Source organism: Vanessa atalanta, chromosome 17 (genome assembly GCF_905147765.1).
Source record: "Vanessa atalanta chromosome 17, ilVanAtal1.2, whole genome shotgun sequence".
NCBI classification, from domain to species: domain Eukaryota; kingdom Metazoa; phylum Arthropoda; class Insecta; order Lepidoptera; family Nymphalidae; genus Vanessa; species Vanessa atalanta.
The window spans coordinates 5245251-5258161 of record NC_061887.1 but is presented as its reverse complement, the minus strand read 5'-3'; the positions used below and the strand labels follow the sequence as shown (position 1 = coordinate 5258161).

Sequence of the window (12911 nt, the reverse complement as noted above, 5' to 3'; positions counted from 1 at the left end):
ATAATTATATTGGCTCACTCGTCCTTTAAACCAGAATCCAATAATAGACAGTATCACTGTTTGGAGGTAGAATATGATTTCGGTGACCAGTTCTATCTACACGTAGATAAGGAGCGTCAAACTACAAATTAATATAATTGAAATATAATTCTCTAAGATCTTTTTAAGATCATGACTTCAATGTCCAGGGACTTCGGTTTATTTTTCATATGTAAATAAGATGTTATTTAGAAATCAATCCAATCGGTTCGCACCGTCTTGAAGACTCTACCTCTATAGAGGCCCGACGCTAGCCACAAGACGATATCTTCTCGTTTAAAAATAGTCACTGAATGTTCTTAGTTTCACAAATTTCCTCGAAAGGACGCAACAGTTTACAATTTCATAGAAAGCCACTTAGGTGTTACTTGTAACTCTACAAGGGGAATACGACGTGCCGACTGTGACATTTGTATAATATATTTAACTGAGAAATTTTGCGAAACAGTGTAAAACAGTATTACACTCATGCTACGTGCTACAAACGTTGATTATAATTATTTAAACTATTTCGATCTTAATGTACTTTGAAATAGATTATATTTTCCTGTAAATAAGAATTCGTTTCAAGACATTGTTGTCTACTTTACATTCTCATGCGTCTTTATTATAGTTATATCACTATGTTTGTGTTACGTTAAATTAATAATATATCGTTTACTCATGGCTGTCAAACTGTAAGCCACTACACAACTAAATTGATAAGACGATGAGAAAAACCCCATCCCGTCTCTTCCCGCGTTAAATATGTAATAATAAAAACAAAATCTTAAAACTAAAAGAAGCAAAACAAACGCTTTTTACATTATTCCGATTATTTCGGAAAAAAACAACCGATTTTAATCTATTAAAGACTAAGCGGTGCTCTCTATAAGAAATCAAAATTTTATTTAGATTTGTAGTTTTAGGCGTTTTGAAGATTTCAAGAAAAACAGATGGAAAAAAACCAATAAAGGTCGTTTTGTTTTTGGTAACTTAGAAGTATACAGTAACGTAAAATGTTGTAATTTATATATAATAATTGATAACATTGAATATAATTTATAACATTATTGACGGACGGGCCTCCTCATGGTCACCACAACTCACGAACATCGGTTCCGTATTAATTTTAACGATTCCTTAAATCGCCATTGCGTCAACCATGGGAATTAATACGTTATGTCCCTTGTGATATTATATTTTATAGACACCTTAGTTTTTTTATTTGTAGGCACAGATTAAAAATATATCACATACAATATAAATGTTATAGCAATTCATATATGCGTAACTTTATTTTGTAATTGAAAAACTCTGCTCAGTGATTAGTTCCCGCAATTTTATGTAGTATATTGAGGAAATTACGTCTATATCCATACAATGATGGTCGCCACTTACGTTGCATTTTATGACATGTCCGTGGCAACTATGTGAGTTTAAATTTCTCATAAAATTTATATTCAGATCCATTTTTGACTTGATTTTTTGAAATTGAAGCACACAGCTTCAGGATTGTTACGTTAATAATTAATAAATCATTTCATATCAAAATATTCTTTATTTAAGTATTATTGAATCGTCATGTTACTGTTGAATTAAACGTAAAGCTCTGTTATCCATTGGTCGTCCACTGATTCGGAATGTAGATTCTACCGAGAAGAATCAGCAAGAAATACGGTACATATTATTTTTCTTTTAGATAAGTTAGGGAAAAGTTCATATATTTCTTTATTAATTTTTTATATATGTTTATTTTTATATTATATTAATTTTATATGTACTTATATAAACACATAAGTGTTCGTCATTATCTTCTGTGCCAATGACAATCCTTTCAGAGTATTAATTTCATCATCAAGTCAATTATACATACACAAAATTATACAGTTAAAGCAATAAATTGTAAACTCAAATCAGATGTAAGAAATACTCTTAGAATATCTTTATATAATATTATTGTATTCTGTAAGTGTTCTTACAAGTATCATTTTTAATAATCTTATTTATGTGTAACATCTTTCCTCTTCCTTTTCTGTAATTTGTGGGAGTGATGAAAAGGGACGGAAGTGTGTAGCAAGATGTCTAGGAAACGCGCGCTATTTGTTTAGACCAATGAGCGCGCGGTCCTAGAGGTGGCCGTCAAAATGTACTAACACATTTTCCGAGAGGATATAATATTAATCCTGCTCATTTCCGAGGTGGGATCTCACATGTTACATATAATTTGCGACAGTTTCCTTTGTTTTTTTTCATTTATTTATATACTAACATTCACGAAAACCCTTTAACTAATATAGTTTAAGGCAATTATAGAGGATAATTTTTTTAAGGTTATGAAAGTTGGACTCCCGTTTGTTAAGTTAAGTTAGTTGTAATTTCAGCAATGTAAAAAAGGAAAATATATATTACTATAAAAGAAAAATTATGAGCAAAACTACTGCTTCCATACCTAATATGGAAAAATAAATACTCAGTTTTATACATCAGAATTAATTTACATTAAATTTGAATTTTTGACAATTTTTTTTTATATTTATTGTAAATAGTTACTGACTTTCTTGCAGTCTTTACATATGAAATCGATACATCAGCAGATATTATGACAGATATGTAAATATATCGTTTCATTTATATTTCGAATTCAGTCAGGTAATCTCATCTAGTAATCTTCAAAACATAAAGTATAAACATATAAAATAATTACAGAAAAAATGTTATATCTATCTAATATAATATCTAAATAACATTTTATTCATAAATACTTGTTTTGAACTGTTATCCAAAACTTAGATATCATACAAACGAATATCAATGTCATAACGGAGCAAACTTATAAAAACCTTTAATTATAAAGAGGCAAAGGTCAAAGTCGTAGGAATTCTAAGAACACGATTGCAAAAGTAACTTCAAATATGAAAGAATGAATTACAATCGCTGATGATTGTAACTATTGAGATGCATTGAACGTGCTTGTAATAGCTGACCACACGATATTTTTATTATATGCTAGCTACGCATCGCGGCGTCGCACGGATATTATAATAAAACCTAACACACAAATAAACAGTACATAGTGTACACAAATAAATATTATCGAAGGATAAATCTATAAATTTATTTAAATATATTGCATATTATTTATATTTTTGAGTTGGATCCATGAAGTGATCCTCATCTAACTTTATTTACTTTATTACAATAGGATAAAAAGTTTAGAAACGCATAAAGATTAAACATACACACATTCATTATTATTTATTGTGAAGATTATTTATTGTACCATTCAGCTTATCATTTGCTATTATCGTTTATTTCTTAAACATATTTTAAATTTTTTGAATGTGACAATATCTAGCTGCGTCATTGGTTATGATTTCGGATATCTCTACAATTGTAGAGCTTAGGTACAGACAGATTTATAATTTCACACTGACCGTCATCGGCCCATTAGCTCAGTTGGTTAGAGCGTCGTGCTAATAACGCGAAGGTCGCGGGTTCGATCCCCTCATGGGCCACACTTAATTTTGCTTTTTTTTATTTTTAGCAAGTCATTCGTAACATTTCATACACCCATTTAATTTAAAAAATAACTACTTATAGCGAAGGTATAATTTTAAATGTATTTTTATTTTCAATTAATTGAATTTTTTGTTTAAAGAAACCGGAACTTATTTATAATCTATTTAGGATTAATTAATTATATTATAATATTATATAGATATATCTCAAAGAAAACAGTTCAGTATGTTTTTCTCTTTACAATATTTTCAAATACATTGATTTTAGTATTACCAACAAAAATCGAAATCAAAATATTACATAATATACCGTTCGGAGCAGTTGATAGAAGTTCATTGTTCAACATGTAAAATCGTATTTACAATTAACCAAAGCGCGAAAATTGTTTTTATAATTTATTCTTACGGCGGTTCAATTAAAGGCCTTATTTGGAACGTAACATTTTATCTATATTTCATCCACTGCTGGACCGAGGCCTCTCCAAATGCACGCCACTGTGGTCTTTCTTCGTATTTCGATATTAAATCTTAAAAATTCAATGACATGAAGTTCTACGGGCGGCCATGTTTGACGTTAACGCACCCGGCGTTCAGTAAGTATACTACAAATAATTTTTTCAGGCAGGGGTACGGTAAGCTTAATGGAAACTTATCCATAATAAATTAAAGTTATTGATATAATAAGCGTATTTGTTTAGTTTTATTTATTTCACCCAAACGAAGCCGAATTTTCGTCTAGTATTTAATATTATTTGGATTGAATCACAAAAACCTTGAAATTACCTTATCAGTTTTATCTTATAGCAGTATAGTCTTACTATAAATAGATCAATACTAATCTTTATATGACCGAGATAGCGATATTTTGCTAGAAAATGTATTCTGAAGCTTCATATGAACAACAAAGAAGTTAAGAATTCAAATTATTAATCTATTCGTATGACAAAAGAGAAAAACCTTTTCCTTAAAAGAAGGAGGAGGTCTTACCCCAGCAGTGAGAGAGACATTTACTTTATGACGAAATAAATAAGTTCATAATAATAAATGCAAAAATTATACGAATCTATATAAATAAATGTCGGTTGGTAGACGACACGATGTTTGAACAGCTTAAGCTATTTTTAAAATGAACTTTTTGCTAAGTTCTTTCAATAATTGGTTAGTTGTCACTCATAACGAAATAACTAGTAGTCCAGTCAAATTATGGCTAAAAATGGGTTAAAAAAACATGAACGAACACAGTTTGGGGATTTTAAGGGTCGAGATATTGAATTAAACGCGTTTCCATCGAAATGACCTTGAGCTGACCGCAGTATAACCCCTCAAATTGGAATTTATGCTCAGAATCTATCGACCTATCGACCCTTAAAATCCCCAAACTGTGTTCGTTCATGTTTTTATATTTCGTAATTTGACTGGACTATAGTGATATTGGTATAAAATATCTGATAAAAACAAAATAATATTTGTTGAAAATGTAAGAATTAAAGATTTATTAATCATCGAAAATCAAAATGTTATATTTAATAATGTAAAATTTCATAATAATATTTATTAACTTCTTCCTTTGTCCTTGTCTTAAATATATATAATTATTAATTAAATTTATGACCGCATTGTATTTGCAGGTATTTGATTAATTATGCTTCGTTATTATTAATAATTTTGGTTAGTAGGGCACTATAGTACATTATTTGCTTAGCTTTATTATTGCACCGACTTCTAACGCCTTATGCCTATGTACTACACATATGAAACCCTATAGATATGTTTTCTACCTTTATATGAATTTCCTGTTTTGTTTTTTTGTAGTCTGCTTAATATGTATATTTATTTATAGCATAGGCGGACGAACAAATGGGCCACCTGATGGTAAGCGGTCCGCACTATCCATAGACACTGGCGCTGTAAGATATCTTAATCATTCCTTATGTCGCCAATACGTCACCAATCTTGGTAACTGAGATGTTATGTCCCTTGTGCCTATAGTTTCACTGGCTCACTCACCATCTATACCGGATCATAACAAAACATTGCTGCTTGGTTGTGGATATATGATGCGTAGGTGATACTGGTCGATAGACGAACTCTTTTTTATTTTCTTTAAAATTATAAATGGTCTTTATCTGAAGTAATATAAAAAGCATTCAACCTATATTGCATTCAATTAAGTTTACGGTATTTATTTTTCATCATTAAACGTTAGCCTTTATTGTTTATATACTTATGAAAGCCAGATGTCTTATTTAAAGAAAATTAATTAATTTAATTTAATGCCTTTATCAAAATTTCTTAATGCATAAAATAAACCTGACGGTTTTTTAATACTCGTATTGAGGCATAAATACAACCTAAAATAGTTGTAATAGAGGCCTTATTGCCTTACGGAAGATTTTGTTTTTGTAACTTAGAAATATAATCATTCTTAATAAAGAGACGTGTTTTGTTATACAAAACACGTCTTGTTTTTTAAATTTAGACTAATGACGTAACTAATTACTCCAGCAACTCGACTGCATAGAGTCAGTAACTCTTTTATGGGTAACATACGGTTTTACAACAGCGTACAAGGAAGCGTTCAAAATGCTCCTGTTGCGAAACTTGTCACGGATATCAATCTCCACGTACTTTACACGTACTTTTTACTGCTATATTATTTTATCATATATATATATACTTAAATTAGCTTTAAGCTAACTTCCTAAATATTCCATTCCTTTAATCAATAAAATGTATGTGTTTAGTTTTGTTATCCTCATATTATTATTATATTTTATATTTACCGGATAGCCATATGACTCCATGCCATCTGATGGTAAATAGTAGTGGAGTCCAAACGCGAAGACTGCCAGTACAGTCAGGAAGAATGAACTGCACTAGCCGCCCACGACACGCTGGCCCGCAAGATGCCTCTTGACGCCACGTTTAAAGGAACCCAGGTTAGAGGAGCACGGGTATCGTTTTAAGATATTTTAAAATTAATTTTATATGATACAATTAGTTAATGTTGTGTATATTTGTTATTGACACACATATCAAGTACATTATTACATACTTGATTCTATTCACTCACGAAGGCGCGCACCTCCGCGATAACTCGGGTTGCATAAGTATGAGTGACGCTCGTGCTTACAAGATGTCTTAGTGTGCGTGAGACGACTAGTAAAGACACCAAAAAAAAAACAAATTTCTGTAAATTAACTTTATTAAAAAATCCTATATGAAATATATTCGCTTACGTTGTGTTGTTTATCATATTGTCACGCTCTAAATCGATGTTTTTTGACGGTCGAATAACCGGAGTCTGGATCAGATGGATTCTACTGGATGATATATTTACAGAAGCCAGCTAAGTTTTACATTTGGTAATTGATCACGTGGTAATTATGTCTAAGAATTACACATTAGGCTGTACCATCAAAACTGTTATAGTGGATACGTACACGCTTATCGGAGATGTTCGTTTAACAGCGAAAGGTATGTTTCTGACGGTGCATGATATTTATTACCTATGCGCGAGGGAGAGGTCAGACCTTAGTCTGTGCCGTCAGTGGTCCATATAGGGGCGGTTTGTTTAGAACACAAAGTGAAGCGCAGTTTGTTGGTAATATCACTATTACAGCAGTCGCAGAAACAATTAGAATATTTGGTAGGAATACATAGTGTACACTCCTTTAAATTGTCTATTTATTTATTGAAAACACACTAATAAAAATACACCGATACACTTACAATAAACAACTATAAAATAAACATAATATGAAGCATAAAGTCAATATAACTGAAAACATCAACGCGCTGTTAAACGTCACCTAAACTTCTTGAATATATTTCCTTTGTATAAAAAGGATTTAATCAATAAAAAATCCATCTTATAAAATATTATATTTAACAAGTTATACAATATACATACATACATTTTTACATTAATCCTATTTAATATTTAATTATTACTAATTCAACAATTCACCGTTCCAATCCATAAAAATTCGAACAAAACCTAAAAAATAATCATTCCCTCACTCACTACTAACAAATTCTTACAAACTTTTATTTATATTAATTGCACAACCGGCCGATCATATTTACAATTCAAATGGCATTTTTAACAGTAACCGTAATATATTTACATAGAAAATTAAAAGTATAACTTATTTTACAAATAAAGAATCTACACAGAATGTAAATATTTACAAATCAAGCTAATTAATTCTAGAAGCCGGGCGAGAATTAGCTTATTCTTTACAATGACAAAACAAACTAATAAATGAAAAAATATATAATGAAGCGAAAAATGTTACTATAATTATTACTCTTTATTGTTAGAAAATATTTACATCAAACAAATCTACTTAATTCAATACCTTGAGGTAAAATTCGGTGGCACTAACTAAGAATACATTTATTTTAACATAATTTTTATAATCTATGTCATAAAAAAGTTCTTACGTAAAAGGTAAGCGAATAACAATATTACAGATAATATTTAATTATTCCAATAATGGAAATGATTTGGTTAGATAACAATTACGAACATTCTACGGATTGTACGAATTGCGGATCATCTAGATTCGTAACAGACGCAGATGACGCTCTTCCATCACATCCAGCGACTATAGAAATAACACTTCGATGTTCCGAATCACTATCGCCACTCAGCATTATATTCGTCTCGCCCGCGAAACCAGAATCTATCTGATTAATCTTATTTCTTGATCCGAAATCTTCGAAACCCAACTCTTTTAATATTTGTTTTGAATCGTCGAAATTACCGAAGAATACAGAATCAGTCTCAACACTCTCTCCGCCAGATTCGCTTCGACCGTCACACAGAGATTCTAATTCGTCGGTATCTGTGTCTATGTGTAAGATATTCGATTTATTTAGTAGCTTTGAAGTCGTTTCAATATTTATTAATTTAGGTTTCAATTGCATTAAATATCTCGCTCTTCGTTTTGATTCATTCGAATCCGTACTTAAGTATCCAGAATCTTCTGTACGGCATAATTTCTTTAAATCGACTCGTCTAGGTCTCGTACGAGCTGATCTCCGACCAGAACGCCTCGAGTTTATGTTATCAGTTCTCGAATACGGTGGAAACCGATCTCTCTCTTCGGAGGATCGATACCTCTCACTCGGTGGGCTGTGTCTAGGTGTAGTGACTTTGGATTGTGTTTCTGAGCCGCGTTTATTTTTGGGTGGTATAGGTGGTTTCGGTTCTATTTGGTTTTCTGTATTCTTGGGTTCTAAATTTCTAATGTAAGCCTCTAACTCTTGAGTACCATAAGGTAAGCTTCCTCGTCTTTCGTAAAACGGATTATCATTCATTTTACTTTTGTTCTTAGCTTCGTAAATTTGTCTAAGACTGCCTATTTTTCTAGTAAACGCCGCTTCTGGTGGACTTTTACTTTTTTCGGTTTCTGGGACTGGTAATTTATGCTTAAAACTACCCCCGGATTTTAATAAAATTTTTTCGACACTTTTTTTATTTTCATTTGTGTCGGTTGATTTTTTTGGTTTCCTATCAAGAGTATCAGGATCAAAGTCATCATTGTCATTCTTTCTATTTTCTACTGGAGAACCTCTTACCTCAATTGTTAACGGGCCAAGATTTTCGATATTATTATATATGGGTTCAATAGATTTGATGAAAACATCATTATTATTGCAAGATATTTTATTATTCGATTCATAACTTATTGTTTGAGGAGCAACATTAGTGGTATTTGAAGTATTTTTAAAATCACGCCAACTTCGCGTTAATCTATCACGAGATATTTGAGCTTTTTGTATGCCTGATAACTTTTTTTGATTAATTTCTGGGCCATAATCTAATGAAAATCTTCTCTTTTTAGGCAATTTTCTTTCTAAGCTATCTAACTCGACATTCTCTTGCTCTAAGATTTTGTTATCAAAAATAATATTATCACCTCTAAAGCGATGCGAGTCAGCAGCTACCACTGGTATAACTAATTTTGGAGCTGCCACTTGTAATTTAGTAGCATCAATAACAGGACTACCTATGGGTTCTACTCTATGGCATTTGTTTAATTCACGAATAACAGCTTCCATTTTTCTCTTGACTTCAGGAGATACTGGAACGATATCTTTGCTATCAAGTAATTCTATGACATGAGTTGGAGGCGGAGGTGGGGGTGGTAAATTCTTTCTCACGCGTCGAGTAGCGTGATTAGAGGGACTTTTCTTTTCTGAAGTAATAATAACAACTGCTTGTGCACTACGTTTACTGTCATTTTCTATACTGTTTTTACTGGCTACATGAATTTCTTTAAATTCATTTGAATTAACCAAATATTTATCTTTCAAGTATTCTTTTACAATTGATTCCGTTATTTTGACTGTATCAGAATCAAGATTGGTCACTGGTTCTACAGGATTTGCTAAAACTTCATTTTCTTTTGGTTCAACCACTCTCGGCGTACCACTTACTTTAGCAACAGATTTTACTGGTCTTGTAGTAGTTGAAGGGGGTGAGGGTACTTCGTCTAACCACTTTTGAACTATTTTTTGTTTGTAATCGTCACTTACACAAGTATTACATGAGTTGGATCTAATCAAACCAGTTACTTTTTGTTTTCCACCATTGTCACATCCCGGACAACCACCACAATGTAATACTCGTCGGCTGTTCTCTCGTTTAAGACTTATAGCACTATATCTTCGCCCACGCCTTGCACACGGAATGTCCCATCCAAGGTCAATTGTATGATAGAGTTCCTCTTCTGGTATATCAGATAAAATCGGGATAAATCGTTTGGATGTCATTTTCTCTTTGGCAACTGACATAACTTCTCTTAATTTTATCAAAAATTCAATGGCTGCTGGTGGTGGATCCTATAACACAGAAAATATGATTTAAGAAACAATGTTAACTAACATCCTTAAATATATTACAATAATTGTTACCTTTAAAAGATCTGTCTCAAAAAATACAGGATTAAAATATAATTTTCTTCTCAGAACTGGTTCGCCTTCTTCGGGAGAAGGTATATCCTCAGCGATATTGTTATCTATGCTGCAGTGGAGTATGGACAAATCCGAGTGAGGTGCCTTTTCCATTTCTGGTGAAGCTGAACGTCTTTGAAGTCTTTCTGTGAGACGTTCTGGGGTCGATGTAGCCCGAATTGTAGGTCTTGATGGTTTTTTTCGCCTAGAGTGCACAATAGCAGATACAACGTTTGAATTTCGATCCTGTAAATTGGAAAAAATAAAAATTAAAGCTGTTATTTCTAGAAAATGATATATGCTTCTAATGATCTTAAATTTCTTACCTTTGACTTATTTATTGCTGAATCGAATGTATCTTCAGTTCGTTCACTGACATCAGATAAACCGGCATCGTTCGTGTAATCATTCCTCATAGTATCTAAATTCATCAGCGGATTTGATTTCATTCTCTACAACAATAAGCGTAATAAAGATAACTAGGTGAAAGAAATAAAAAACTACAAAGATCAAAAAACTTCTTAAACATACAAAAACAACAAAAGCCGTAACTTGTTTTAACAATACATCATCACGACTCTCAGCTCTTGGCTTTGGTCAATTCTAAATATTTAAAGATGGTGAGGTGAGTCATGGAATGCAATAGTATATTTATGTGTATACAAAGACGGTAAATAGAATTGTTGCAATGTCATTCGGTAAAATTTTTGTAAATAAAAATTAGATTTATTATATAAACGCTGTGTCATTTTGAAGAAATGTTAATTATAATTTTATTTGTTTTCAATGCATTAACTATAAATTTACAGTCACGAAAAGTGCAAAAAATGCAGCTCAATTCTTCAAGTGGAAGTGATGTTAAAATTCAAATCCAATCTCACCTACCCTTCATATAAATAGATCATAGACACATAGACCACAGACACATTGGCGAAGTTTGATATAAGCTTGTAAAAATAGCGTCACATAAAAGTCAATATCATACCATGCTACCCATTTCAAGTCGTGAATCGATAGTCGAAGCGTTATCAGTTGAATTAGTGCGAGAAAGATTCATCTCCGGGTCTTTCTTTCGCCTCTGCTTCTGTTTGTAGTGGATGTAGAATATAATTCCCGCTGCATACACGAAAACCAACATGAGGACGCACACTCCAATCGCTAAGGATTCTAGTACACTTAGGCCATGGCTTTGAGCTGCTGGTTCCGTTGTCACTGTTTCACCAGCGTGAAATGGTATTGACCGAACATCTAAAATATTCAATATGGTAAATTTTCGTTCTACTAGATAAATTAGAAATAATTCATGTGACACATACATTGGTAAAAAATGACGATTTCAAATCGATCGTAATGAATAACGTAAAAATATTTTATCGCTGTTCTAAATTCTATGATACAATAATTTTATTATTATCAATCTGAATCCGGATTTCGGACAATTATTTTTTTTTGAAATTGCACTTGCACCTAAGAACACATTTATATATATATTCACACAGAATATTACAACAGATATTTGTACAAACTGGTAACATTATATATAGTATAATTTTGGATTTTCTAACCTCGTGAAAAGTCAAAAAAAAAATTAGTATTTGTTATAAGCAATATTTTTAATAATAAACATAGATTATTATTAGTATTCTTACCCAATAAAGTGTTGTGAGTTACCCCCGCAACACGGAAGGCAGCGCAGGATGCTGCTAAATGTGCGGGCTTCTGTGCTGAACATAGTACGTGTGCTGCAACCAGACGACCTTCGAGGCGAGAGTGGAGGGTTGATGATCCTCGCCACTGTACAAAATTCGTTTATTTTTATTTACGAGTCGCATGCATTACATTCAAATATCCTATGGCAGCACTGAATTTGCACAGTAATACAAAATATATTCGAAATTTAGAATGTAAATTGTAAACACTAACAAAATGCAACGAAAAATAAATAACGACCGAATAGTTTGATATATTTTAAATAAATATTCAAGAAAGGTTGAAAAATATTCATGTGCTATTTATATTTAAAACATTTTACGGTTCTAAATCAACTGTCACGTGATTAATGTCAACCATGCCTATGGGACATCGGTGTAAAAACAAACGCATAAATCCAAAATGAAGAGGGTTCCAACGAACCAATAAATAGTTATTATTAATTTTTTAATGTTATTAATATTAGTTCTATGTGAGTTAGTGGATACTCGTACCAGATTTTTATCTGTCTTAGGCATAAATATACGTACATGTAATTTATATTTACGTATAAACGTTTCTTTACTTACTAATATGATTTATGTTCTTAAGCTGTGTTTACTTAAATAACAGGAAGACGATCAACATAAACGTTTAAGCTGTTAATTAAGTGTTTTTTTTTTATTTAATAGAAATCTTGAATAAAAATAATTAAGA

General features: G+C 31.7%; 1 protein-coding gene and 1 non-coding gene across 3 annotated transcripts in view; one reads left to right on the top strand and one right to left on the bottom strand.

The window, feature by feature from the left end:
• Positions 1–3462: 3462 nt before the first annotated feature.
• On the top strand, positions 3463–3536 carry Trnai-aau. Its single transcript has one exon. It is a non-coding gene; the product is annotated as a tRNA-Ile (tRNA).
• A 4384-nt stretch (positions 3537–7920) lies between these two features.
• Positions 7921–12911, bottom strand: part of LOC125070369 — a 69092-nt gene continuing 64101 nt past the window's right edge. For both annotated transcript variants that reach the window (XM_047680208.1, XM_047680209.1), the window contains exons 6-10: positions 12155–12299; positions 11491–11753; positions 10832–10957; positions 10467–10751; positions 7921–10394 (exon numbers count right to left, since the gene is read on the bottom strand). In XM_047680208.1, coding sequence (XP_047536164.1) covers positions 8067–10394; positions 10467–10751; positions 10832–10957; positions 11491–11753; positions 12155–12299 — 3147 coding nt within the window. In that variant the 3' untranslated portion in view covers positions 7921–8066. The remainder of the gene's footprint in view (positions 10395–10466; positions 10752–10831; positions 10958–11490; positions 11754–12154; positions 12300–12911) is intronic.